At 43.5% G+C, this 27,342-nt stretch overlaps 1 protein-coding gene across 1 annotated transcript in view; it reads right to left on the bottom strand.

The window, feature by feature from the left end:
- Positions 1–27,342, bottom strand: part of CLUAP1 (clusterin associated protein 1) — a 187,776-nt gene that overhangs the window by 31,502 nt on the left and 128,932 nt on the right. The window contains exon 9 of the mRNA XM_075069375.1: positions 21,666–21,738. Within this exon, the coding sequence (XP_074925476.1) occupies positions 21,666–21,738 (73 nt within the window). The remainder of the gene's footprint in view (positions 1–21,665; positions 21,739–27,342) is intronic.

Raw genomic sequence — 27,342 nt, 5'->3', positions numbered from 1 at the left:
CAGACACTGGAATTTCTGGCTGGTGGCAGCACTATCAGATCTAAGCTGGTAATTAAGCTTGGAGGTTTCATGCTAGCATCTCATTTTCTGAACTCTAAGGTTCAGATCTGGGTAGGAAAGCTATGACAAAGTGTTGTCCTGTTTGTGCCAGCCATCTATTGGTCGGATGGCTGTGTCTCCCCTGATTTATTTCCTGACACCTCCTCACACAGAGTAAAAGTTACCAAGAGTTTTGGGTTGAAAGAACCCCGGGTAACACTGAGACTCCGCCAACCACCACCCTGGGACCCCACTCCCCACGAACCACCCCTGATCCCTGTCCCCTGACTGCCCCGACCCCTATTCACCCCCTCTCCGAGTCCTGATAGACCCCCAGAACGCCCACAATCCAACTCCCCATTCCCTGTCCCCTGACTGCCCCCCAGAACCTATGTCCCCTCCCTGTGCCCTGACTGTCCCCAGAACTCCCTGCCCCTTATCCAACCCCCCCTGACCTCCTTACCATGCCTCTTACCCCCGCCTCCCCCTTCTTCCGGAGCCTCAGCGCTGCATCCAGGAGCGACCCTGGACAGCGCTGCAGCGGCGTGTCTCCAGCGGGACCTGAGCTCCCGCTGCTTGGCTGCAGCTTGCAGCCCCACCTCCTTACCACGCGGGTCTGAGTGGGAGGCACTCAGGCCCTGCTGGAGCGACGCCACTTCAGCGTTGTCCACGGCCGCTCCTGGACACGGCGTGCTGAGGTACCAGGGGCTGGGGGGAGGTGGAAGAGGAACCTCCGACATTCTCATGGGGGCCCCTCTGGGGCCTGTGGCAAATTGCCCCGCTTGCCCCCCTCCCCGGGCGGCCCTGGGCTTTCTACCTTTCATGATATTCCACAAGGAAGTGGGTCACAGGTTGGCCAGCTGCTTTGATCAGATCTTTCATGCTCCAGGGATTCCCTTACGTGAGCTAGAGCTAAGCGGAAATTCAATTTCAAACAGGCGTTGAGCCACATTCTGGCTTACACCTGAGATTTTGTTTAACCTGCATAGTAATTCAAATACCTGTTGGAAGCTGCATAATTAGGAACTCTACTTCATTGTATTCCTGTCACGGCTGACTCAGCCACTTTTCACTTCCACATAGCATGTTCTTATGGTGGCCCAGCAGGGGTTAAGAGATGGGTGGAAGGTTAGAAAAAGGATCCATTTCCTTTAGGTTCCTTCTTTTGGCCAGTCCATATCACCCTCCTGCAATGGACCCCACCCATCTCTCACCTAGCAAATGCCTCTCCTCACTCAGGACTGGCAGGTTGCTTGTTTGAAGCCTGCCTTCTAGTTCCTGAGGAGGCAACTTGTTTCATTGTTCATTGCGATTTATGGGCCACATCCTTAGCTTGTGTAAACTGACGTAGCTCTGTTGACTTAAATGGAGCTATACCATTTACACCAGCTGATGATCTGGCCCCATTTTAAAACTGTCATTTTGTCAACAAACATTACCTGCAGGCAGAAGAGAATACTTACGCTAACCTTCTCAGTCAACAGTACGGGCACAAAGCCCAGAGCACTCAGAATAAGGGTTTAGCCTGTGCAGTGTGCAATTTAGAAACAAAACAAATGAATCATTTTGGAGAAGATAAGCAAACCTTTTCAGGGTAGATTTAATTACGAAAATGTCATTCTAGAAAATGGATACGTCCTCCTTTAATTATGATTAGTGGTAAACTGACATTCCCTTACAACTTCTAATTACAGGTAAATGAATAAATGCTAGCCTGTTTATATCATAACCGTATGATCATATTACCAAGTTACTGAGAAAATATAAAAGAAGAGAGGCACTTGAGACATTGTTTGGTGATGTTATAGAATTGACTAACAATATTATTTAGAATTTATATTTGCTGTAACAGCCATGTGAGGCAATCGTTTACTGCTCTATTATTGAATTTGAACCAAATACCATTTCTATTTATTCAATATTCATTAGAGTCAGATTTTATTCAGTCCTTGCTTATGCAAACACCTTAGTAAGGGCTCAGTATAAACTAAGTAAGGGTCTCAGGATCTGATGCTCTACATATAAGACAGGGCACGAATGGTTCATGCAGCTGCTATTAAATGCCAGTTATTTGCTTCTAGTTTGTTTTTTTAAGAGGCAACTTTTATCTTTCAATTTTTTAAAATGCTGTGTGTTAAGCTGGTGCTCCTGAAGTCTAGTAGCACTGGCCAAAGTCAAGGATGGGGCAGATAGTCACTGTATATGTTCTGCCAGTGCACCTTCAATGTGACCTCCACTCAGCCAGGAGCAGCGCCAGAGTTTCTGGCGCCCTAGGCAGGATTCGGGGGACAGCATTTTGTGCACTCCCTACGGGGCGCGCAGGAGCTTCCAGTTCCACTCCCATCACGCCGCCGAAGATAGACCCTCTGCTGAAATGTTGCAGGCGACAGCGGCAGTCATTGAGCTGCTCAACTGCCTGCTGCTGTTTTCCGCGGCACATCGGCAGAAGGTCCTTCTTCGGCGGCGCGACAGGAGCGGAACCAGAAGCTCCCATGCGCCCCATGGGGAACGCACTAAATGCCGCCCCCCAAATCCTGGTGCCCTAGGTGACCGCCTAGGGTCACCTAAACGAAGCGTCGGCCCTGCACTCAGCACACCATGCGTTTCAAATCCAGTGCTCTTCTCAGCAGACTGCCAACTGTACCAAATTGTGTGACAGTTTGGTGATACAGACTAATATAATTGTAAGCACAAGTGCTTTACTAGTAGCAACTCAAAGTGAGAACTCTAGCCAGCTGTACTTCTGGTGGAGTGAGACCTACAGTATTAACTCTTCAAGTGCCTTCTGGCGCACAACCAACGAAAAAGCAAAGTAATGACCTACTGATCCCCTACCAGGTAGGACTCTTTGCTATTGGAGTGTGGCCCCTTAATTTTACATTTCATTTTTTTTTACAAGCCTTGCAAAAAAATTTTGTGGTAATGTATATAATGTATCCTTTCTCTAGGGAAAAATAGTTTCTGGACGAAGAGTAAGCAAAAAAGGAAGGGAAAACATCTTCCCCATCTACTGACTATTGCAGGGGTGGGCAAACTTTTTGGCCTGAAGGCCAAATCTGGGTATAGAAACTGTATGGTGGGCCATGAATGCTCATGAAATTGGGGGTTGGGGTGTGGAGGGAGGGGGAGGGCTCTGGCTGAGGGAGCGGGCTCTGGGGTGTGGCTGGGAATGAGGGATTTGGGGTGCAGGAGGGTGTTCCAGGGTGGGACCGAGGGGTTTGGAGGGCGAGAGGGGGATCAGGGTTGGGGGTGCAGGGGGAGGTTGAGGGCTCTGGCTGGGGGTGAAGGCTCTGGGGTGGGGCTAGGGATGCAGGGTTTGAGGTGCAAGAGGGTGCTTTGGGCTGGGGCAGGGGGCAGGAGGGTTTGAGGGTTCTGTCTGGGGGTGCAGGCTCTGGGTTGGGGCTGGGGATGAGGGGTTTGGGGTGCAGGAGGGTGTTGCAGGATGGGACTGAGTGGTTTGGAGGGCAGAAGGAAGATCAGAGATGGGGCAGGGGATTGGGGTACAGGAAGGGCTCAGGGGTCCAGGCTCTGGATGGCGCTTACCTCAAGAAGCTCCTGGAAGCAATGGCATGTCCCCTCTCTGGCTTTTACGCAGAGGCATGGTGCTGGCCAGGCGGCTCTTTGCGTTGCCCCATCTGCAGGCGCTGCCCCTGCAGCTCCCATTGGCCGTGGTTCGTGGCCAATGGGAGGTGTTGGGGGCAGCACTTGGGGCGGGAGCAGCATGCAGAGCCCCCTGGCTACCCCTATGTGTAGGAGCTGGAGAGGGGATAAGCCACTACTTCTGGGAGCTGCGCGGAAAGCTCCTGACCCTCCTTCCTGGCTGGAGCCCTGGAGCAGGGCAAGCCCCCGACCCTGCTCCCTGACAGGAGCTCGAGGGTTGGATTAAAACGTCTGATGGGCCGGATGTGGCTTGCGGGCCGTAATTTGCCCACCCCTGGTCTAATGCATTCAAAAACACTGTTTTCAAACCATCCCCCTTTTCTGCCCCCTTTCTGCCCCTTCAGTATCCCCCCTATTCCTCTAGCAGTGGCTTGTGGCCTAACAGCCACTTTTGACCCATTTTCATTTGTAAAAATGAAATTGAGACTATCAAACAGTTCCCACTGAGCTTTCTGCTAGAAAGTGAGTTTGATCCTTGAATCCCAGGGTGAATGCTGTTGTAGGAACAGCTAAGACAGCAACTGCAGAGATGGTAAGTGGATGGATAGCTCTAAGCTGCTTCTGAAATGGCAAGTTCTTTGTGGGGAGAAGAAAGTCTAAATCTTAGTTTTTCTCCTCCAGCCCCTTCCTTTCTTCAGTCCCAATTGCTTTCCTTGGCCCCCCTCAATCCCTCCACACACATACTGTCTCTCTTCGCCTTGTTCCCCATTGACTTTTCCTCCCTCCCTCACTTAAATGGGTGTAGGGAGTTTTTAACTGACTCTGAATGGCAGAAAGCTGAGATTTCATCACTGAAAAACATTTTAATGTGTGACTTACAAAAGGCCCAACCAGCCAATTAGAATGTGGTTTGGACCATATTCTAGAGAATTTTTCAAACCACACTGGGCAGTGAAAGTCACCGGGAGGTGAGCACCTTGCTTTCATTTTTGCCTTTCAAAATCTCACCCCTACTTTCCAATAGCAATTAAAGATGAAACCATCCATCAGGTTAACTATCAGTACACTAACCCACCGCATCGCTTACCCCATTGAGCAGCAACTTTTAAACAATTTTTGTTGTGACTATATAGGAAGATAGTGAATTGTTTCTTTAAACTGTCTGACGGGCATTTGGATGTGTTATAACAAAAACAGTAAGGTTCATGCTAAAACCAAAGAACCCCAGCAATGGAGCTCTCTCCCTGTATATGAGCAACTGCTTGATGAACAGGAATATGGGGATTATAGACACAAACTCAATAATGCATAATGGGGTCTATGTCTCCAAAGCTCTTGCCCACCACTCTGAAAGAAAGCCCAGCACGTTTTTCCTTTAATTAAAAAACTACTGCTATCATCTATGCCATAACTCATCCTACTCAAATTGAAATAAACTATCACTCACACCTCTGCTCTGTCTTGTACACAATCCTCCGAGTTATTAGCAACAAACCAGAACTTGTGCTAGACAGTGGTACAAAGGAATCAAAAACAGAGATATGTCTTATTATTGCAAATTAGTTTTTAAAATGCATGGTGACGGCAAGCTGTGCAAGTGTTCCTTAATAGGATTAAAGCAGCACACTCTTCTGCTGTCCCTGCAAGTCGTCACCCTTTTTTATCTCCTGTTCCACAGACCCTGGTGCCTCCTTCTGTCACGTATACCCAAAGTGTGTGGGTGTCAGAGCAATATGCCCGATATCCAAAACGAGGACAAAATTCAATAACAGATTAAATTAATACCACTTTTGGGAAGAAACTGATTACAGGTCTTAAATCCAGGAGGAGTCACAAACTAGTGCAAGTTGCAATGTACTTGTTCGAAGGAGCATGGAGTATCCATTAATGGGAAAGTTTAAATTTCATTTTTTCGTAGTGGGGGAAAGCAATGAGTGCAATACACCTTACTAGTTCAGATTGAAAGACTGACATAAGGAGTGTAGTACATGTTCTAATAAAGCTGGCACATAGGTTGAAATAAAGATCATCTGTCTTTTAATGATGGATGTTTAATAAACATTCAGTAATTCAGGGGTGCCCAACTTAGGTCATCACTGGCAGCTTGCCAGGAGCTCTAGGGGGCAGTCAGCAGATCCCCTCATCTTTAATACATATGTGATCCACAGAGCCTATACATCCCATAAGACTGTTCAGACCAAGAAGGGTCATTGTATGTTGGCACTTGTTTTAATTATTAAAGAAATCAAAGGACATAAGAACGGCCATACTGGGTCAGACCAAAGGTTCATACAGCCCAGTATCCTGTCTGCTGACAGTGGCCAGTGCCATGTGCCCCAGAGGGAGTGAACCTAACAAGTAATCATCAAGTCATCTCTCTCCTGCCATCCATCTCCATCCTCTGACAAACAGAGGCTAGGGACACCATTCCTTACCCATCCTGGCTAATAGCCATTTATGGACTTAACCTCCACGAATTTAGCCCACGGCCAACCTTCTAATAACAGAAAGTGTTCCACACTTTGGCCCAGATCATCAAAGGTGTTTAGGCTGCTAACTCCCATTGACTACATACCTACGAGGAACTTGGTCTTTGTTGTTACTTGCTACAATGCAATTGAGCAGGGGCGGCTCCAGGCACCAGCACGCCAAGCGCGTGCCTGGGGCAGCAAGCCACGGGGGCGCTCTGCCGGTTGCCGCGACGGCGACAGGCAGGTTGCCTTCGGCGGCATGCCTATGGAGGGTCAGCTGGTCCCGCGGCTTCGGCGGACCTCCCACAGGCATGCCGCCAAATCCGCAGGACTGGGGACCTCCTGCAGGCAAGCTGCTGAAGGCAGCCTGCCTGCCGTGCTTGGGGCGGCAAAATACCTATAGCCGCCCCTGCAATTGAGAATACTTGTAGGTTCACCCTGAGAGAGAATAGGATGGACTTTCTGGAGCTTCAGCTCTTTTCCTACACAGCTTTCAGTAAAACTGCACCAGTTTCCTAGTTTCAATTAAACCAGCTCAGCCAGAACACCCACATATTGGTTTGAGTTGAAATATATTTTTTTCAGCAGATACATTATTGGTTCTCACATATACATATTGGCTTCTGAGAACATTCTAGTAGACAGCTTGATTTAATAGCCACATGTAAATTATTTCTTTTCAGTTAATTCATAGCACTTGAAAGAAAAACAGCATAATTTAAGACTGACAGTGATTTCATAACAGATTCATTAGCTAGTATAAATATTTTGCTAAAAGTATCCAATTGTAAAACAAAACGGTATTAGAGCGAGAACACTGAGACTGATTTACATTAAAGGCACTGGGTTTAGTGATAAACTTAAGGATCAAATATGTTATTTAGCATTAACATGTTCAATTCCATGATAAAATCAGAGCTTTGAGAACACATGGGTTGGATCCATAACAATTACTGGATTCCCTAAGATGCTGTTTTCTGCACTGATTTTGGTAAAAACATACTATGGGAAAATCAAACTGGCAGTTTATAAGTATTTGATCTAAAAATAAAATCTAATTCAATTCAGTGAAACTTTAAGTCAAACAAGAAAGACAAGACCATATTTTTCTTTAAAAAAAAAGTATGTTGGGATTTTTAAAGGGACTCAAGAGAGTCAGCAGCCCAACTTCCAGCTGTGATGCCCCAATCCTGCAAGACTCACACGTGTGTACTCTCTAAACTCAATGGAGCCACTCATGTGTCAACTTACATACCAAAGTATTTACATGACTGATACCTAGGAGTTTTGTAATGCTTGGATATATACAGTAGAACTTCAATAAGCCACATATCTTATAAGTCACACAGAACATTTCAATCTCTCTTCCCACTTCCCTGAAAGATTTCATCACTAGTATTGAGGGCTGATATTCTAGAGGAGCTGAGTACTTGCAGTTTCTATTGACTTTAATGGGAAATTAAGGTGTTGTTACGTGCTTGAGTGCTCTGCAAGGACGAGGCCCACACACACAGTGAGTTATTTGGCTTTAATGAAGGTAAAGTGACACATCCGCAACGGGGACCCTGGGCGTTGCTGTCACTTAGGCGGGGAACCCAGCACCGAAGCTTAGCTCGGCCTGGGTCGGAGTTCAAAGGCGGACCGGGAGCATACAGCTATATATACACAATACAAAAGCAACTTATACATATGCAAAAAGGGACTTCCCACAGGTTATGTCCGCCCTTTGGCCTAAGGCCATACAAACTGGTTTCAACCAGTTAAAAGCAAGTTATAACTGGCATGCTGTGTCCTACAATGACCGGCCACTTAGCAAGCAGGGGCTTTTCACAAGGCCGCCAAGAAAGCGGAGACACCCTAGCTAGGCCGTGACACAATTTTACTCAGTCCCCTACATTTCCCCCCTCGCTTTTTTGAGCGACACTAGTGATGATGATTTAAGGGCTGGGAGGGGGTTTTTAAAATTAAAGGTGTAATTAAAAAATATAGCGTAGCAAACAGCAGCAGTAGTTTTAATAGCTTGTAAATTTTATTTAATTAAGCTAAAATAATTGATATAAAAACAGTATTTTTTTTAATGCGAGTACAAGCTTTTTACTACTTAGGAATGAATGCACGGACAAAGGAATGAAATTTTGTTTGTTTGATAATTAAGGGATTGGGGCACTGACTATAAATGAGTTAGGTATACCAGGTGATTTAATTTTTTAGATGTTTTGGTGAATAATTTAGTTTTATATGCATTTTTTTTATGGATTTATTAGGATTTGGTATGTGGGAGCTTACATTCCCCTAACTGGTTTAAATGCTTGGAAGGAGCACTGTGAATATTTATATTTTTATTTAGAAAGTGTTTAAGCATGTTTTTATGACTATAGGTTAGATGATATTTTTGATGTGTTTGTAAGGGCAATGGGCTAAGTTTGGTACTTAAGATTATTTTAAATGGCTATTAGCTGGTTATTTAGGAAATTTTGAATTTTTAAATATATTAGATTTTATTGCAATGCTTTTTTAGCGTTAGTGATATTTAATATTAATTTTTTTGGTGTAGCATTATATTATATTTGTTATTTAATTATTTTTAGGTATTTTTAAAAGGCATTAATATTAATAGCATAGGAGGGGGTTACATTATTAGTTACTGGAATGGTTTTAATATGGGTAAAATTTTTAGTGGCAAAACAAACTTTTTGGGTACTTGTTATTTAAAATTTAATTAGAGAGAGCAATACATGCTGAAGGATTTATTTAGAACACAGGGCGCAGCCTGTAGAATAAACCCCAAAATTTAATTAATACCACATTTTTAAGCATGGGTTTCATAAATTTTTTTTGCTAGTGTATAAGTTTTTGTTTTTTTATTAGGATTAGTTTTTAATGTTTTTTTTAGTTAGGAATTTTTGGACTTTGGCAATATTAGTAGAGTGAGTGTTTTTTATTTTTTTTGAAAGAGTTGTGGTTTAGCATGCTATGGGAGAGAGGTTACTAGCACATTACCCTGTAATGGTTTTGCTGCTTTTAGAAAAATTCAAAGGCACAGTAGATCTGTTAAAGGACAAGGGAGAGGTTACTAGCACTTTACTTTGTATTTTTTTTTTTGCTGTTTAGAAGGCACAGTGGAGCTGGAAGGAGAAATAGGCTAAGCATTAGTAGGAAAATTTTTCCGAGGGGGAAGGGTTTTTTTGCAGTGAGAATTATGGGTTTAAGCAGTTAGTCTTTGGCATTTTACAGTGGTGTTGGTAGTTAGCAGGACTTAATAAGGGCCTTTTTAGCACAGAGCCAGAGCAGTTTTTTGTTGGTGGACTTTTATATTAATTTAGTTTTTTGATTTTAAGGAGTGGCAGGGCTGCTAGGGTTTTTGGGTAGTGCTTTTTTACTTGTGAGAAAAGGAGCCTAACATTTTATTAGTGCCTGGTAGTGTTTTGCAGATTTTATAGCTGCTTGGGCACATTTACCGCCCCACCCCCCCGCCTTTTTTTTGGTTATTAGTTAAGTTTTAGCTGTGAGCAGTGTTTTCGAATGGAGCTAGTATTTTATTTTTAGCCTGCTAGCTATTATTTTTTTTAGTTAATTTATTTTGTTTTGGTTTTTTTGGTTTTTTTTTAATTTATAAAGGAAATTTTTATTTTTATTTTTTTAATAATGAATATATAAATATTGTTATTATATAGTACATTAGTTTTAGTATTTAATGTATGCTATATATATTTTTTTATTAAAATAATTTCATTATAGAGTTTTGGAGCAATAAGCCAGGGCAAGCACACTTACTTTGAGGAGTTTATTTAATTTAATATTTTTGCTTGATTTTAAACTAGACTATTTTATAGAAACACTAAATACAACAATGCCGGCTACAAGACAGACACCACAGGACAAAACATAAAACACAAAACATAATTTTTTAACATAAGATTTATTTATTTGTTTGCTGACACTTAAACAAAAAAAAGACTTACATAGAGAACAGAGGGAATTATAGTTTAATTTAGGTTTTTTTATTTTTATTATATTGACTGCTACAGGGGACGGGACAGAAAAATTTTAATTTGACTTTAGAGCTTTTTTGCACGCATGGCTTTTACTTTGAGGAATTATGAACGAGAGGTTCAGTTTTGCCTATATTTTTAACGCTTAAATGTATACAAAGCAAAAAAAACAACAGTAACCGGTTAAACAAAACAAAACTAAAACCAGATAAGAGGCCCGCCTTTAATTAGAACTAGATAGTATTTTTTTAATTTTATTAGGGCTTACTTTATTGGAGCATGAACTCCAGGGGCTGCGGGGAAGTGAGGAAGAGGGGTTAAGCACCTCAGTGGCGCCGCTCCTAGTTCGCCGCAGCCGTCCGGAGTTCAATGTCTGAGCTAGGAGAGTCCCGTCCGGAGTTGCCAGAAACTGTTACCGAAATATTGGGTCTGCCTAGCTGAGAGCCAATTAACAGCCTGACAGGGATAAGGAAAAAAACGCAGAGGAAAAGAGGTAGTGTAAAAATTCAGGCTGCTGTGTTTATGAGCAGCACTCACCCCCCGCTCCCCCCCACCTTACTGGCCGTCTTGTAATTATTTAGAGGTGGTCAGCCAGCTTTTACAATTCCCTCTTTGGCTGATAATTTTTAGGTCCAAGCAGGCCTTCTTATTTTGGGCCCGGATGGGGCTGCCAGGAGGAGCATCGGAGCTCCCCCATGGCCCGCCGTTTCCATCCCATAGCGCCGCTCGCCTGCTAGCCGCTGCAAGGCCTCTGTCAGCTCGTGCGGGTAGTCACTGGCCACTTGCCGAATTCGCCATCAGCAAGGGCAGCGGGTCCACCCCTGCCAGAATCCGCGCCACGGGCCCAGCGTTTCGACTGGGGCACTCAGTAGCGCTGTAGTGACCAGCGGTGGCTTCCCTCCTTCCCCTTACTTTGGCCAAAACGCATCATATCCCCAGAGCCCCTTGCTCGCTACACCATAATGTTACGTGCTTGAGTGCTTCTGCAAGGACGAGGCACACACACAGTGAGTTATTGGCTTTATATTGAGGTAAAGTGACACATCCGCAACGAGACCCTGGGCGTTGCTGTTCACTTTAGCAGAGAACCCAGCACCGAAGCTAGCTACTTGAGCCTGAGAGATACAGAGTTCAAAGCATTGACCGGGAGCATACAGCTATTATACACAATTACAAAAGGACTTATACAATGCAAAAGGGAGCTTTCCACAGGTTTATTCCGCCCTTGGTCTACGCCATACCAACTGGTTCTTACCAGTAAAAAGCAAGTTATAACTGGCATGCTGTGTCCTACAATGATGGCCCTTAGCCAAGCAGCCGGGCTTTTTACAGGCTGCCAAGGGAAAGCGAAGACATCCCTAGCTAGGGCCGTGCATAATTTTCTGCAGTCTCCTACAGTGTGTGCAGCCACTGAAAAAATTTCAGCTTAGATGTCATTATTTTCCAACTATATCACAAATACACAGGTATTTGGTATTATTGTGAAGTATGATCATAAAAGCAGCAGAGGATCCTGTGGCACCTATAGACTAACAACGTTTTGGAGCATGAGCTTTCGTGCGTGAATACCATTCGATTCAGATGCATCTTGACGATAGTGGTGTTCACCCACGAAAGCTCATGCTTCGAAAACGTCTGTTAGTCTATAAGGTGCCACAGGATCCTCTGGTGCTCTTACAGATCCAGACTAACACGGCTACTCCTCTGATACTATGATCATAAAGTATCCACTTGTCTAGCTCCCCTAGGTAGTTCTATACTGCCTATTACTGTACTTTCTAAGTACCAAGATCAAACTAGGAAAAAGCACAAATTTTTAACAGTGAGGGTAATTAACCATTGAAAGAACTTCCTAAGGGAAGTGGAGGATTCTCGTCACACAAAGTCTTTCTAGAGCATTCTCAAAGATCTGCTAAAGCTCAAGGAGAACTTGTGGATTTGATGCAGGAATTATTAGGTAAAATTATCTGGTCTGCATTATGTAGGAGGTCAGACTAGATGGTTGTAAATAAGGATCCCTTCTGGCTTTAATATCTATGCATCTATAAAAGTACCGCTAAGTTATTCCAATTAATATGCTGTTGTTAAAATAAATGAACAAAATATATGGCAATTATTTCTTTTCATTCGTTTGTACTAGGTTTGTTCACAAACTGCCTGGTCTTGTGATGGGTTGAGTATCTGCCATAAGGTGTTGGGTGCCCTTAACCCTAGGTGCTAACTTTTATTTTTCCCTGGGGGTGCTCCGCCCCAAGGCCCTGCCCCGCCTTCACCCCTTCACAAGGCCCCACTCTCGTTCCACCCAGGAGTGAAAGTAACTTAAAGGACTTACAGGTATGTTGGAGTCCTGAGCAGGGGTGTGGCCTCAATCAGAAGAGGCATGGCCTTTTGATATTTAAAGGCCCTGGAGCTACCAGCTGCAGAGGTGGCTGGGAGCCCCAGGGCGAAATAAAGGGCCGGGGCTCTGGCTGCTGTGGAGCTCCGGGCCCTTTAGATTACCACGGAGGCCCTGCTGCTGCTACCCTGGGGCGGCAGGGCTCCCATGGTGATTTAAAGGGCCCAGAGCTCCAGCGGCTGAGGGGAGCCCCAGGCCCTTTAAAGCGCTGCCGGAGACCTGCCGCTGCCGGGCCTCTGGCAGCCAGGCTCGGGCAGGGATTTAAAGGGCCCGGAGCTCCGACCACTGCAAGGAGCCCCGGGGGGCCCTTTAAAGCACCGCCTAAGCCCTGCTGCCAGAGCTCCACTGGCGCTTTAAAGGGCCTGTGGCTCCCTGCTGTGGCTTTAAATCACCACTGGGGAAGCTGGTCCAGTCCACCATGGTGTACTGGCTTACTTTCACCTCTGGCTCCACCTCTTCCCATCCCACTCTGCCCCCTTCCCTGAGGCCCCGCCCCCACACCAAACCTTTCCCTGAGGCCACTGCCCACCCACTGCTCGCAGCTCTCCACTTTCCCCCAAGCGCCTCCCCCAGCTGCCAAACAGCTGATAAGCAGCCCCGTCAAACAGCTGATGGGTGGTGCTGCCAAACAGCTGCGGCTGGTGGGTGCTGAGCATCCACTATTTTTTCTCGTGAGTGCTAGAGTCCCAGGGCACCCACGAAGTTGGCATCTATGCCCTTAACATTCACTGTGTGAGGGTGCTCAGCACCTCGCTCATTTCAAAGTTAAATAATTTGCAATGGGTCTCCAAGTCCTTAGTGGGAATCTATGAGTGAATATTAGAACACCTCAAACACGAGATTTGTTATGTGATCGTGTTTCTGGGTAATCAATTCCCAGGCTTCAGGGGATCAGTTCATACAATCATAGCACTGTAGGGCTGGAAGGGACCTTGAGAAGTCAACAAGTCAGCCTCCTGCACTGAGGCAGGACCAAGTAAACCTAGACTACCCCTGACAGGTGTTTGTCCAGCTTGTTTTTAAAAGCTTACAAAGATGGGGACTCCACAAATGCCCCTGGAAGTCTATGCCAGAGCTTAACTGTCCTTATAACTTAAGTCTCCCTTGCTGCATATTAAAACCATTACTTCTTGTCCTGCCTCACATACAACACTACTGTTAAAACATTCCAGAATCATATTAGCATTTTTTGCAGCTGCATCACATTGAAAACTGATATTCAGTTTGTGGTCCACTATAACCCTCACATCTTTTTCAGCAATACTACCACCTAGACAGTTATTCCCCCTTTTGTAGTTGCACAGTTGATTTTTGATTCCTACGTGTAGAACTTTGCACTTGTCTTAATGAATTTCATCTTGTTGATTTCAGACCAGTCAAAGTCATTTTGAATTCTAATTCTGGCTTCCAAAGTGTCTTAGTTTGGTGTTACCTGCAGGTTTTATAAGCATCCTCTCCACTCTATTACCCAAATCATTAATGAAAATATTGAATAATATCAGACACAGGAATGACTGCACAGGATTTCACTAGATACATCCTCCCAATTTGACAGCAAGCCATTGATAACTATTCTTTGAGTATGGTCTTTCAACCAGTTGTGAATCCACCTTATAGTAAATTCATCTAGACCACATTTCCCTAGTTTGCTTATGAGAATGTCATGCAGAACTGTGTAAAAAGCCTTACTAGAATCAAGGTATATCACGTCTACTGCTTCTCCCCATCCACTATGTCAGTAATCCTTTGAAAGAAGGAAATTAAGTTGATTTGGCATGATTTGTTCATGCTGACTATTCCTTATATCCTCCAAGTGCTTACCAATAAATTGTTTAATAATTTGCTCCAGTATCTTTCCACTAGTAAGTTAGGCTGGCTGGTCTATAATTCCCTGGCCACTTGTTCCCCTTTTTAAAGAAAGGTACTACGTTTGCCCTTCTCCGATCTTCTGGGGCAGCCCCCAACCTCCAGGAGTTCTCAAATATGATTATTAATGGCTTCAAGATTGCTTCAGCTAGTTCCTTAAGTACCCTAAGATGAATTTCATCAGGCCCGGCTGACTTGAATACATCTAACTTATCTAAACATTCTTAAACCTGTTTTTTCCCTATGTTGGCTTGCATTCCTTCCCCTGATTGTCAGTATTAATTGGGTTGAATATCTGGTCATCATTAATCTTTTTACTGAAGACTGATGCAAAATAATCATTAAGCACCTCAGCTTTCTTGATGTCATCAGTTATTAGTGCTCCTTCCCTGCTAAGTAGAGGACCTATACTTTCCTTTGTCTTTCTTTTTCTCCTCATTAAAGAACCTCTTCTTATTGCCTTTTATGTCCCTTGTCAGTTATAACTCACTTTGGGCCTTAGCCTTTCTGATTCTGTCCCTACATACTTGTGCTATTCTTTTGTACTCCTCCTTAGCAATTTGACCATGTTTCCACTTTTTGTAGGATTCCTTTTCGATTTTCAGGTAATTAAAGAGCTCCTGGTGGAGCCATATTGCCTCCTCCTACCTTTCCTTTGCATCAGAATAGTTTGCAGTTGTGCTTTACTATTGTCCCCTTGAGGAACTGCCAGCCCTTCTGATCTAATTTTTCCCTTAGATTTTCTTCCCATGGGACCTTACCTCCCAGCTTTATTAAAGGCTGCTTCTTTGAAGTTCATTGTCCTTATTCTGCTGCTCTCACACCTTCCTTTCCTTAAAATCATGAAATCTATCGTTTCATGATCACTTTCACCAAAATTGCCTTTTACCTTCAGATTTGCTAGCAATTTTTCCCCTCTTGGTCAAAATCAAGTCTAAAATGGCTGTCCCCCTGGTTACTTCCTCCACTGTCTGAAACAAAAAGTTGTCCCTGAATCATTCCAAGAACTTATTGGAGATTTTGTGTTTTGCTGTATTACTTTTCCAACAAATGTCTGGGTAGTTAAAGTCCCCCATTACTACTGGGTCTTGTGTTTTTGGATATTTCTGTTATTTTAGAAATGCCTCTTCCTCTTCTTGATTTAGTGGTCTAGAATAGACCTCCACCATGACATCACTCCTATTTTTTAATCCTTTTATCTTTACCAAGGGCCTCTCAAGTGGTCTGCTTCCCACCTCTTTCTGGACCTCAGAACAAATCTCTATATGTCATGTATAATGCAATGCTGCCTCTCTTTTTTTCCCTACCTGTCTTTTCCGAACAAGCTATACTCTTTTTTACCAATATTCCAGTCATAAGACTTACCCCACCAAGTCTCTGCGATGCCAATTAAACCATAATTTAGCTTATGTACTAATACTTCCAGTTCTTCCTGTTTATTCCCCATACTCCTTGCACTTCTGTATAGACATCTAAAGTGTTCATCAGATTCCCCCATTGATTTGCTTCTTGTTGCTCTGTCAACCCTTTTGTAATTTTCCATATCCCCCAACACCTAACCCTCTGATTAGGTCACCTTTTTTATACTTACATTGTAGTCTAAGATATTGTTCACATTTTTTAAGTATTAACATAGAAAGGATCAACTGAATTTTACATTGATCCAATTTCCCACTAGCTTCTGCTCCTGATTGTGCAGTCTTTTGAACAGAATTTATTTCTGGATCTGGATGAAAACAAGCATCCTATAAGATTTTGTTCATATTTTGTGTAATGGATAGGCACCCAGTAAATTGGGCTGTTCTGGAATGCTGTAATCCACTATACAGAACACAAGTACAAAGGCAATTCTGACAACTTAAACTGGACCATGGTGATTAGTGCGTCACTACTGACTGATAGTACTCTTCCTGTCCACGTAAGCTCTGTGCTTTTGTGTGCATTAATAGATGTGAATTGTCTGAATCCCTCAACCATCTCTGCTGATATTTTGATGAGACAGGACTGAAAATCAGCAGTTCATTTTTCTGCAGGAGATGTAGCAGGAGTTCTAGTTAGCTTACATTTTAGCTAACTCTAGAGAAATCAAATCCTCAGCGTTTATATTCTGTGATGAGCCCCCTTGGAGGTCTGTTAGACTGAGCATTTCTTCAGGATCCTCTGCTGAGAATAGAGAGAGCAAACTAACTTCTCCTGAAATTCCTGTGAATTTCACAAAGTTCTTCTATATAAAACTCAGTGGCAGCCTGATCTTTGAGCAGGACATTATTTAACACACCAACTCAAATTTGTCACAAAGTTGTGACCTGCACCTCCATGAAAATATCATAGTGAAAAATCAGGGCTGTACTAAGTTATACCAAATAGTGTTATAAAGTCACTTAATAAATACTTGAACTTCAGAAACAGATTGAGGTTTTATTACTGTTTGCAAGATGAAAATATTGGAAACCAGGTACTACAAAGATGATTGTTGTTATAAGAAGAGTGATGATGCTTAAATTGATCGGTAACTTTTGTACAATCTTTATTTCCACACAAAGATACCCACTGAGAGACAATTATATAACAGGACTATTTCTGGCAAAGCATACTTGTTTTGTAGCACAGAAGAGGTTGAAGAGAGAAGGCAAGTGCCAATTTATTGAAATGCAGAGCTTGGATTAGTTGAGAATAACAGAATAAAGACTGTGACAAAATGGCCGATGTTGGTATGGTGGGTCCCACACTTTTCCTGGTGGGGGGCTAAGACGCCAACCCTTGCTCCTGCTCTTGGGGTGCCAAAGGCCCCACTAGTGGCCCAGGAAGGTGTTAGAGGAGGGAAGCAGGAGAGGGGTCTGGGTTTGCTCCTCACTTTGAGCCCCAGCCCCTCTCAACCCCTGCAGGTTTCTTACCCTCTTCCCCCTTGGGTAGGGTTACCCTCGGTCCTTGACGCTGGGGCAGTGTCTCCCTTCCTTCGGTTCTCTAGTCTTTCAAATCTCAGCAACACATCTCCAAACTCCAGTCCTCTCTCCTTCCAGAAACACCCTGACTACCCGAAGCAAGGGGTTTTATTAGGTTCCTGCCTGGGCCTTAATTGACTATAGGTGCTCCAATTAGCTTGTAGCAACCCTCCCTACCCTTAATTAGCCTACGGCTTATATATCTCCCCTCTACCACTCTCCCACTGCTCCCTGGCCTCCTGTATCACAAGACATTTAAAATACTGTGTTAGGTACTACACTGATGGGCACTATAAAAAACACTGATAGAACTGAGGACAGATACTTGTTACATATACACGAAGAACTAAGGACACTGTCTAGTTTTGCCATTAGAACCACTCAGTCTGTAAAATGAATGACTGTCTACATTATGTAGGAACACAAGATTTGTTATACTGTGGCAACATGATGGGCCTTATGTTAAAATTATTTTTCCAGGCTGATTTTTTGACAGGCGAGCAAAATAGCCTTAGTTTTAACATTGTCATGTATTAAAGTTGGCAAACAAACTTGGTTCTTGGGCTACTAACTTTTCATGACAATTTTGCAAGGATATGCACGTGCACAATTGTTCAGTGTTGTACTGAATCCCAGTCCCTGCAGTGATGATCAGGGACCTCACAACAGTCTTTAGCTATGCCAAGGGCTGTTATAAAGAGGATGGTGATCAATTGTTTTCCATGTCTACTGAAGTTAGGATGAGAAGTAATGTGTTTAATATGCAGCAAGGGAGACTTGGATTAGATATTAGGAAACACTTTCTAACTACAAGAGTAGTTAAACTCTGAAATAGGATTCCAAGGTTGAGGTGTCCCCATTTTTGGAAGCTTTTAAAAACAAGCTGGACAAGCACCTATCAGGGATGGTCTAGGAGGTTTTCTTGGTCCTGCCACAGCACAGGAGGCTGGACTTGCTGATTTCTCGAGGTCCCTTCTAGCCTTACATTTCTTGGATTTTATGATTCTATGTCTACCAGACATTTAGTAATTTATAGGGGTAAATTGGTTATAGAAACTGTTTGCACTAGATTTGATTGAACACTGCATTGGATATACATTCCACTTCAACAATCCTGATTTTCACCCGACTTTATTACACCAAAGCTTAAATATAAAATGTTTACAGATATAAAATATTATAAAACAGGAACCCCAGCATGTGTATATGCTGTTGGTTCAGCAATCCACTGATAGTTGGGCAGGCTTCCTGCTTCTCATGTTCTTAAAATTTTTTTTGCCCTTATTTTTTGTCTTTTCCTAGTTGATCTTCAAATTCTTGTTTGGCCTGTCTGATTATACTTTTACACTTGACTTGTCAGAGTTTATTCTCCTTTCTATTTTAGGATGTCTTTTTGTCTGTAACCATCTCTTACTCTGTTGTTCAGCTATGGTGGCATTTTTTTTAAAAATTGGGGTATACATTTAGTTCAAGCCTCTATTATGGTGTTTTTTTTTTTTGTTTTCATGCAACTTGCAAGCATTTCACTCCTGTGACTGTTCTTTTTAATTTCCCTTTAACTAGCTTTCTCATTTTGTTTAGTTCCCCTTTTTGAAGTTAATGCTGCTGTGGTGAGTTTCGTTGGTTTTTCCCCCCTACAAGGATGTTAAATTAAATTACATTATGGTTGCTATTACCGAGCAGTTCAACTCTGTTAATCTCTTGGCCCAGATCCTGTGCACCACTTAGGACTACATCAAATACTGCCTCTCCCCTTGTGGGTTCCAAGACTAGCTGCTACAGGAAGCAATCATTAATGGCATCTAGAAATTTTTTCTCTGCATCCTGTTCCTATGACACTCCCTGGTAATATACCTCAGAATGATATTACCATCTTTGCAACTGCATCGCTTTTTTGACTAATATTCAATTTGTGATTCAGTATAACTCTCAGATCCTTTTCAGCAGTACAACCACCTTCCAGTTAGTACCCATTTTATAGTTTTGCTTTCCTTCCTAAGTGAAGTCCTTTGCACTTGTCTTTATCAAATTTCATCTTAACATATTCTCAGAAGAATCATAAAAAAGACGATACATTATTCTAACATATATTGTACATCCTGGACTCCCAGGGCTAAACGGGGTATAGAAAACTTTTGTAAGTTTAAGTGTACTGATATATGGTGGTGGGAACAGTGGAGAGAATGAATGAATGAATGAATTCTCTTTTCCTCTTGCCTGGTGGGAGAATACCTTCTGAAAATTAAAACTGTCAAATGCAATTTTTACATTCTCTGTCAATTTTAGTTTTAATGGAATTTGCTTTATCTGAGCAAGAGGATTAATCCTCATCTATTTTTCCTGCTATATATCTATGCATATATTGCAATATTAAAGTCACGGAGGTAATTTACAGAAGAGAGTTCTACTGATGTCTAACTACTGAAGCAGCAAAATCTTACATGTTCACATTGCTGACAAAACCTCAGGAGGAAATTATTCCCTTCTGATCCTCTGCTAGGTTTCTATTTAATAAAAATAAAAGTTAACAAGATAGACCCAAGTTCTGACTTCACTGATACCCATATATCCCCACTAAAATCAAGGAAGATGCACAGATGTAGTTGAGAGCAGACCATGGCCCATAATGTAATTCTTGGTAAGCAAGGAGCACTCCTTCAAAATGAGTCATTCATTCATGATTTACTAGAGAAAAGGTTATTACCTGAACCATATACCATAAAGAATTAATACCAATCCACAAACAAATTCCACAGCATATAAGTGCCATGCAAACTAATGAAATCAGAACTTCAACTCCAATTCTGCAAGGCACATAACCAGGTATGTAACTTTAAGCAACCACCTAGTTCCATAGCCAATGAGACTACTCACCATGTGCTTAAAGTTACACATATGCTTAAATATCTTGCTGAACTGGAGTTTAACCCTTGTCAAAATACTGAACTTCCTTCAGCAATGCCTTCCCTTAGGAGCTATGCGCAGTGCCTCAGTAGCATGCCTAGCCCTTTCTGTCTACAGAATAACAATCTGAGATTGGGAATGAAGTCCAGATGACCTCCTTCATGCTATTGCAGAGCATACAGTAACTCCTCACTTAACGGCATCCCAGTTAACATTGTTTCGTTGTTCCGTTGCTGATCAATTAGAGAACATGCTCGTTTAAAGTTGCGCAATGCTCCCTTATAATGTTGTTTGGCAGCCGCCTGCTTTGTCCACTTCCTGCAAAAAGAGCAGCCCATTGGAGCTAGCTGGTCAGGGCTTGGAACCAGGGTGAACCGGCAGCCCCGCTATCAGTTCCCCTAAGTTCCCTGTGCGGCAGCCGCCCCTCAGGCTACAACTCCCAGGCAGTTCAGGTGCCCCTCCCCACACTGCCATGTGCTGTTCCTGCCCTCTGCCTTGGAGCTTGCTGTGCAAGGGGGGCAAAGAGGGGTGCTAATGTCAGGGTGTCCCCTTCCCCCTGATCCTTTACCCCATCTCCACAGAGCGGAGGAGGGCACGACAGGGCTCAGGACTGAGGGAGCTTGCTGGCAGTAGCTGCTGTCTCAACTTGCTGATCTACTTAAAAAACAGTGTACTTAGAGCGGGGTCAGTGTACTTTAAGGGGCAATACATGTCTCTCTCACACACAAGGTATGCGTCTACATCTGACACACACACACAGTGTGCATGTCTGTTTCTCTCTGCCATGCTGTGTCTCCTCCCTGCATCCGTGCTGCCTTGAGAGTGTGAGGCTACACTAACAACAGTATGTTAACTCTTGAGGGCTCAGACGAGTGCTAGTTCATCATTTAGCAATATGGCATTCCCTGGGAAATATCCCACCCTCTTCCATCCTCTGATCACCACCTCAACCAAGCTTCACAATCATCATTGCTGTGTATAGTATTAAATTGTTTGTTTAAAACATTTACTCTGTGTGTGTGTGTGTGTGTGTACGTATATATATATATAAAAATAAAAAAATAGCCTTTTGTCTGGAGAAAATTTTTTTCATGGAACCTAACCTCCTCTATTTACATGAATTCTTATGGTGAAATTGTATTCGCTAAACATCATTTTGCTTAAAGTAGCATTTTTCAGAAACATAACTACAATGTTAAGTGAGGCATTTGCTAGGTGACTGCACTCACCCTCAGTGCTCTGGGTAGGATTTACAGGATGCAGTCACACACAGGGTTAGGTTAGTGATTCTGGTAGTCTTTTTTAAGCTAGTAGGGTTTTACTTTTTCTGCTCTTCAGCCAACCCAGTAGGCAGCTGATAAAATTCCCCATAGCTTTGATGGGATCTTTCTGAATGAAGCAGCTGGCAATTTATAGTTCATTTTTCTAACCCATGCTGTTAAGAAATATGGCTTACTTCCACTCTTGAGCAGGCGTTTTTCCTCCTCCTTCAGCCTGTTCTGCATCAGGCGTAGTGTGTTTTCTGCTTCCTGCAAGGAGTGAATACATCAGAATCAGAACACCTGCCACATTCCCAGGTCGGGTAGCTAATCAGATGCTCCAATTAAGGGCACTTAAGAGACGATTGAGACTAGAGAATTTCAGGATGAGAAGTGTTTCAGAAAGAAATGGTCTTCATATAAATTGGGGCGTGATGAGTTTCTGGAAAGCAAGATTTCTCATAAAAACCAGTGACTCACAATTCATTAAAAAGCCTGAGTTTAATGAACAAGAACAACACAGAAGCAATTATAAAGTGGCCTTTTAGGCGCTGCAAAATCCTAGCCTGGCAGAGGTAAATAGCTAGTTAGAAATGGCTCTATTAAACTGTAAAGGAAGAGATGTGCTAAGTATTATTTGGGATTTAGGAGAGTGGTGAACGGCGGAATAGAGGAAAGCTGACAGGAGCACTGGTGTTTTTGAGGGTAGCAACAGTTAGGCCAGAGAAGTGGTACATTCCTTCCAGCTCGGCATTCTGAGGAAGAAAACATGCCTGCCCTTGTAAAAAGCACCAAGATGATGAGGGCAGATGTGCAGAGTGAGTACCACAGACAGACAACTGCTTCACAGAGCAGTTAACACTCCCTTTAGCCTGAGTTCATCACAAAACAACTGCTGGCAGCAGAGTGCAAAGAGTGCAGTTGAGTTCATGAAGTTCTCCATCCTTTTAGGATTAAAATACACCCACGCCACTAAAATGGATGCCGGTGAGGTTGGATTCTTAGAAAGGATATTTCATTGGTGCAACAGGAGGTCAAAGAATAAGAGCTAATTTTTGTAAGGATAGATTAGCTGATGAGAAAATTGTTGTATGCTTCAGAGCAGGACAGCAAGATGGACAATTCAGAACTGGAGGTAAGAGTGCTACAAATTAGTGTAAGTTTAGATCAGGTGGTTCAGAGTGCGGCAGAGAGAGTAGAGCTAAACTAGACTGGATAAACCTGTTCCCTAAAAGCATGGTGGTGGTGGTGGTAGTGGATCAAGATTGGTCCCTTTTATTAAAAAAAATGTATGGAAAGTAGAGTTATCAAGCGATTAAAAAATTAATCACAATTAATCACACTGTTAAACAATAATAGAAGACCATTTATTTAAATATTTTGGATGTTCTCTACAGTTTCAAATATACTGATTTCAATTACAACACAGAATACTAAGTGTACAATGCTTATTTTATATTTATTTCTGATTATAAATATTTGCACTGAAAAAAAAAAGAGATAGTATATTCTAAGTCACCTAATATAAGTACTGTAGTGCCATCTCTTTATCGGCAAGTTGAACTTATATATGTAGGATTATGTACATAAAATAACTGCATTCAGAACGTAAGCACTGTAAACTTTAGAACCTCAAGTCTACTCGGTCCTACTTCAGCAATCGCTCAGACAAACAAGTTTGGTTACATTTGCAGGAGATAATGCTGCCGCTTCTTGTTATGATGTCACGTGAAAGTGAGAACAGGCATTGCATGCACTGTTGTACACAGTGTTACCAAGATATTTTACATGCCAGATGCGCTAAAGATTCATATGCAGGGGTGGCCCTAGACTAGCTGCCGCAACTGGTGCCCAGGCGAAACACGCATCGGTGTCCCCACCCCAAAGGCAGATCTAGGCCTAAGGTTTTTGGTAAACTGGGAAACAATTTGCCCCTTTTTTCCTTTAATATTTTTAAGGCCCCCTCCTTTTTTAACAGAGGCTTCATATTATTTGGTTTTCCGTCCGTCGTCTGTCCAACAATGTTTCTGAGATCAGATAAAATAGAGACACGAAATTTTCAGAACACATTGCACACAACAGCTAGATGATATTTCAGTCTGATTTCAAATAAAAATGCATTAAAATGTTAATTATAATTTATTATTAACAAATCCAAAATCATCCATTACACTATCCTGCTTTAACTGCCATTACCACAACACATCCAAATATAGAAAGAAATTAAGAAAACTCTTCAAGAACCTATATTTCCAGCATCTCTGAATAACAAAACACACGTGCCTTAAAACATGACCTTTTCGTTGCTTTAAGTTTTTGAAAAATTCAGTCACATAGTTCTTTTAGAGATCCAGTTTTCCAGCATTGCTGGCTCTAATTGACATGTGACAAGTCCAACAAGTCTCTCTATGCAGCCATTGTTGAATGGAATATGTTTTATCAGTTTTACTTGAGAATTACGTCCCTACAGCTATGGAAACTGGCAAAGCTAAAAGAATGTGTAGAGCTATAAAAATGTTTGGAAAACTATCTGAGTTTATTTTCACAAACAAACTTCAGTACTTCTTCAGCTGTGGAATGTTTTTTAAGTCGTCTTGAAAAACCCTGAAGCTCACTACACAAATCTGTAGCATCAATGTCTTTTGAATTTTCATGGGTCAATGACAACTCCAGTTTCATACAAAATTCCCTTATCTGTTTTGCTGTTTTCTTTTGCAAGCTGTAAATCTCATATAGAAAGCCAAATACAGTACTGACTCTAGCTGCTGCATCTGTTGAAATCTTTCGTCAGCTAAGTGAATAGCAGTATCAAGGACTGCAAAGTAGAAATTCACTTTGAACCTTTGTTTTGGGTTTTGAATGGGTGTGTCTCATCCTTCATACAAAAACTGCTGTTTCTTTTGCTGAATGTGAACTGATTCTAGTCCAAATTCTGTCGGAAAGTCTATTTCTTCAGCAAGCTCGAGAGAATCTACCAGCGTTCTTTCGAATCCTTCATCACTTCTGAATTCCTCTGGAATATTTTTAGTTTGCTGCAGTTTTGAATAGCAGAATGTACATTCAAGTTCTTTTCCTGAAGCTGCTTACTAGTGAGGTTAATCTCGAAAAGAATATTATACCACAAAATGAGTGAAGTCACAAATTTGCACTTGGAAAGGCCATTTGCAAGAGCTTCTGCATCTGAATGTGACGTATTGCCAGATGATCCAGTAAAGGTAGTATCATCAGAAATTTTAATTAGGGCATCATAAATGTTTCCAAGTTCATAGCAAAGAGGCTTCAAAGCATCAGTGTGACTCTCCCATCTTGTCTAAGTGGTTTCACAGTTAGAGAATTCACATGGTGAGTCAGAATCTCCCAACGGCATGCTGAACCTGAGAAAAATACATAAACACATTGCACCAGATCAAAGAAACTGCTTGCCTCCAAACAGCATCTAGCAGCATCATTGACAACCAAATTCAGAGAACGCGCACAGCAAGGAACAAGAAAGGCCCTAAGATTGATTTCCATCATTCTCCTTTGCATACCATTGTCTTTACCCGTCATATTACTCCCATTATGATAGTCTTGGCTACGTAAGTTTTCAACAGATGACAACATTGTTTCAAGCTCTTGTAGAATAATTTCAGTCATAAATGCTCTAGTTGTCTCCTTCATTGGTACGAAATCCCAAAAATGTTCCTTTATAAGCACTTCAACATTACCTTCATCTGCAGACTTTTCCATATCCACAAAACGAATGATCATCATCATTTGTTGAAAACAAGGTTACTCACCTTTGTAACTGTTGTTCTTCGAGATGTGTTGCTCATATCCATTCCAGTTACGTGTGTGTGCGCGCCACGTGCACAGCCGTCGGAGAAACTTTTACCCTAGCAACACTCAGCGGGTCGGCTGGGTGCCCCCTGGAGTGGCGCCACCATGGCGCCGCATAAATACCCAGCCGCCCGGCCACCCTTCAGTTCCTCTTCCGCTACTCCGCAGTGAGGAAGGAGGGTGGGTGTGGAATGGATATGAGCAACACTCTCGAAGAACACATTACAACGTGAAGTATCCTTGTTTACTTCTCAAGTGATTGCTCAATCCATTCCAGTTAGGTGATTCCCAAGCCTTACCTAGGCGGAGGTCGGAGTGAGAACGTGCAGCCCTGGAGTACCGCCACTTCCAAAGGCTGCGTCGTCTCAGACGTGTAGCCAACACTAGTGTGAGCGAAAGTATGGACCTGATGACAGGTCGGCAGCACCGGCAATTCTTGGATGGCACTGCGCCAGGAAGGCTCACTGAGGAAGCTTGCGCCCTGGGGAATGCGCTGTAAGACGACCGAAGGGGAACATGAGTAGCCGTAGCACTTGCGAATACAGGCCGTGCCAAGAGGAAACCTCTGGAGAGACTGGATAGACCTTCATCCGCCCGCAAAACGGCCACAAAGAGCTGTGGAGGACTGTACGGAAGGGCTTGTCCTTTCCACATAGAAAGCCAGCGCTTCTGCCACTCCAATGGTGAGCTGCTGTTCCACCGAGAAGCATGAGGCTGCGGGAAGAAAACCAGAGAAAAATGTCCTGGCTAGTATGGAAGGCAGACCCACCTTAAGGGAGGAAATGCCGGATGAGTCGCAGTTTACCTGTCTTTATGGAAGAGTGTACGGAGGTCCACAAGTGAGGGCTTCTGTCTCTGAGACCCTGCGTGCTGAGGTGATCCGCCAACCGAAGAACACGTCTTCCACGAAAGGTAGAGAAGCGAACAAGGCGCAAGCGGCCAAAGGGCGGGTAACATAGTCTGTTAGGCACCAAGTTCAGGTCCCAGGAGGGGGCTGGGATGAACGAGCGGGGGGATAAGTACGCTGCCAGGCCGTTCATGAAAGCGAGAGAACATGGGTGAGAAAACACCGAGTAACCCCTCGCGGCGACGGAAGGGGATACGCTCAGGTGCAACCTTAAGGGAGAGGAAGTCGCCAGGTGACCCTCTGCTTGCCGAGGGTAGTCAGATTTACGCGATGGAGCCTGTAAGGGAGTAAGCATCGTGGCGATTGCACCAGGCAAGAAGCGCGTCCATTTGGCCACATATGGTCCGGTGGGTGGAAGCTTTCCTGCCTACTAAGGAGGATGCGCTGCACTGAATTGGAACAGCGCAACTCGTCAAGGTTCAGGCCCATGCAGAGCCATGCCGTGAGGTGGAGGGATAGCAGGTCTGGGACGAAGCCTCCCGTGGCCTGTGTGATCAGGTCTGGGACATCAGGGGAGGAGGATGGGAGCGGCTACTGAAAAGAGCAAGGAGCGTGGTGTACCAGGTTGACTGCCACACGCTAGGCGTGAATCAAAGATAAGATGCGCACGTCCTTGTGGACTTGAGGCAGGACCCTGTGCACCAGGGAACGGAGGGAAGGCATAAAGCAGGCGTGGTTCCAGGGCAGTGAGACGCGTCCGTCACGATCCGGGGAAGAGGCCCTGGAATGCAGGCAGAAGTCCGGCACTCCTTGTTCAAGTGGGAGGCGAATCAGGTCACAGAGGGGAAACCCCTAACCTCTGGATAATCGGAGTAAAATGATGTCCGGTCCGGATGATCACATCGTGCAGAGGAAGGACTGCTCAGTCGATTCCAGGGTGTTCGGACTCCTGGGAGAAGGATGTTCCCTAGCGTCTCACCTGGAGGCTCTATGTAGAAGTCTTCCACAGTTGAATAGCCCCAGACACAGGGGAGACGAGCCGGTCCCTCCCTGCTTGTTTGATTCGTAGTACATGGCCATGTGTTGTCCTAAAGACGGAGACACAACGGCCATGACGGGCCGGGAAAGTCTGGCAGGCTAAACGAACAGTCTCAAGCTCGGACGTTGCATATGGAGTTGAGCTCATCGCTGACCAACGGACCCTGGTC

Source organism: Chelonoidis abingdonii, chromosome 9 (assembly GCF_003597395.2).
Source record: "Chelonoidis abingdonii isolate Lonesome George chromosome 9, CheloAbing_2.0, whole genome shotgun sequence".
In the NCBI taxonomy this organism is placed as follows: domain Eukaryota; kingdom Metazoa; phylum Chordata; order Testudines; family Testudinidae; genus Chelonoidis; species Chelonoidis abingdonii.
Note: the sequence above shows the minus strand (reverse complement) of the source record. Positions and strands in the feature narration are given on the sequence as shown.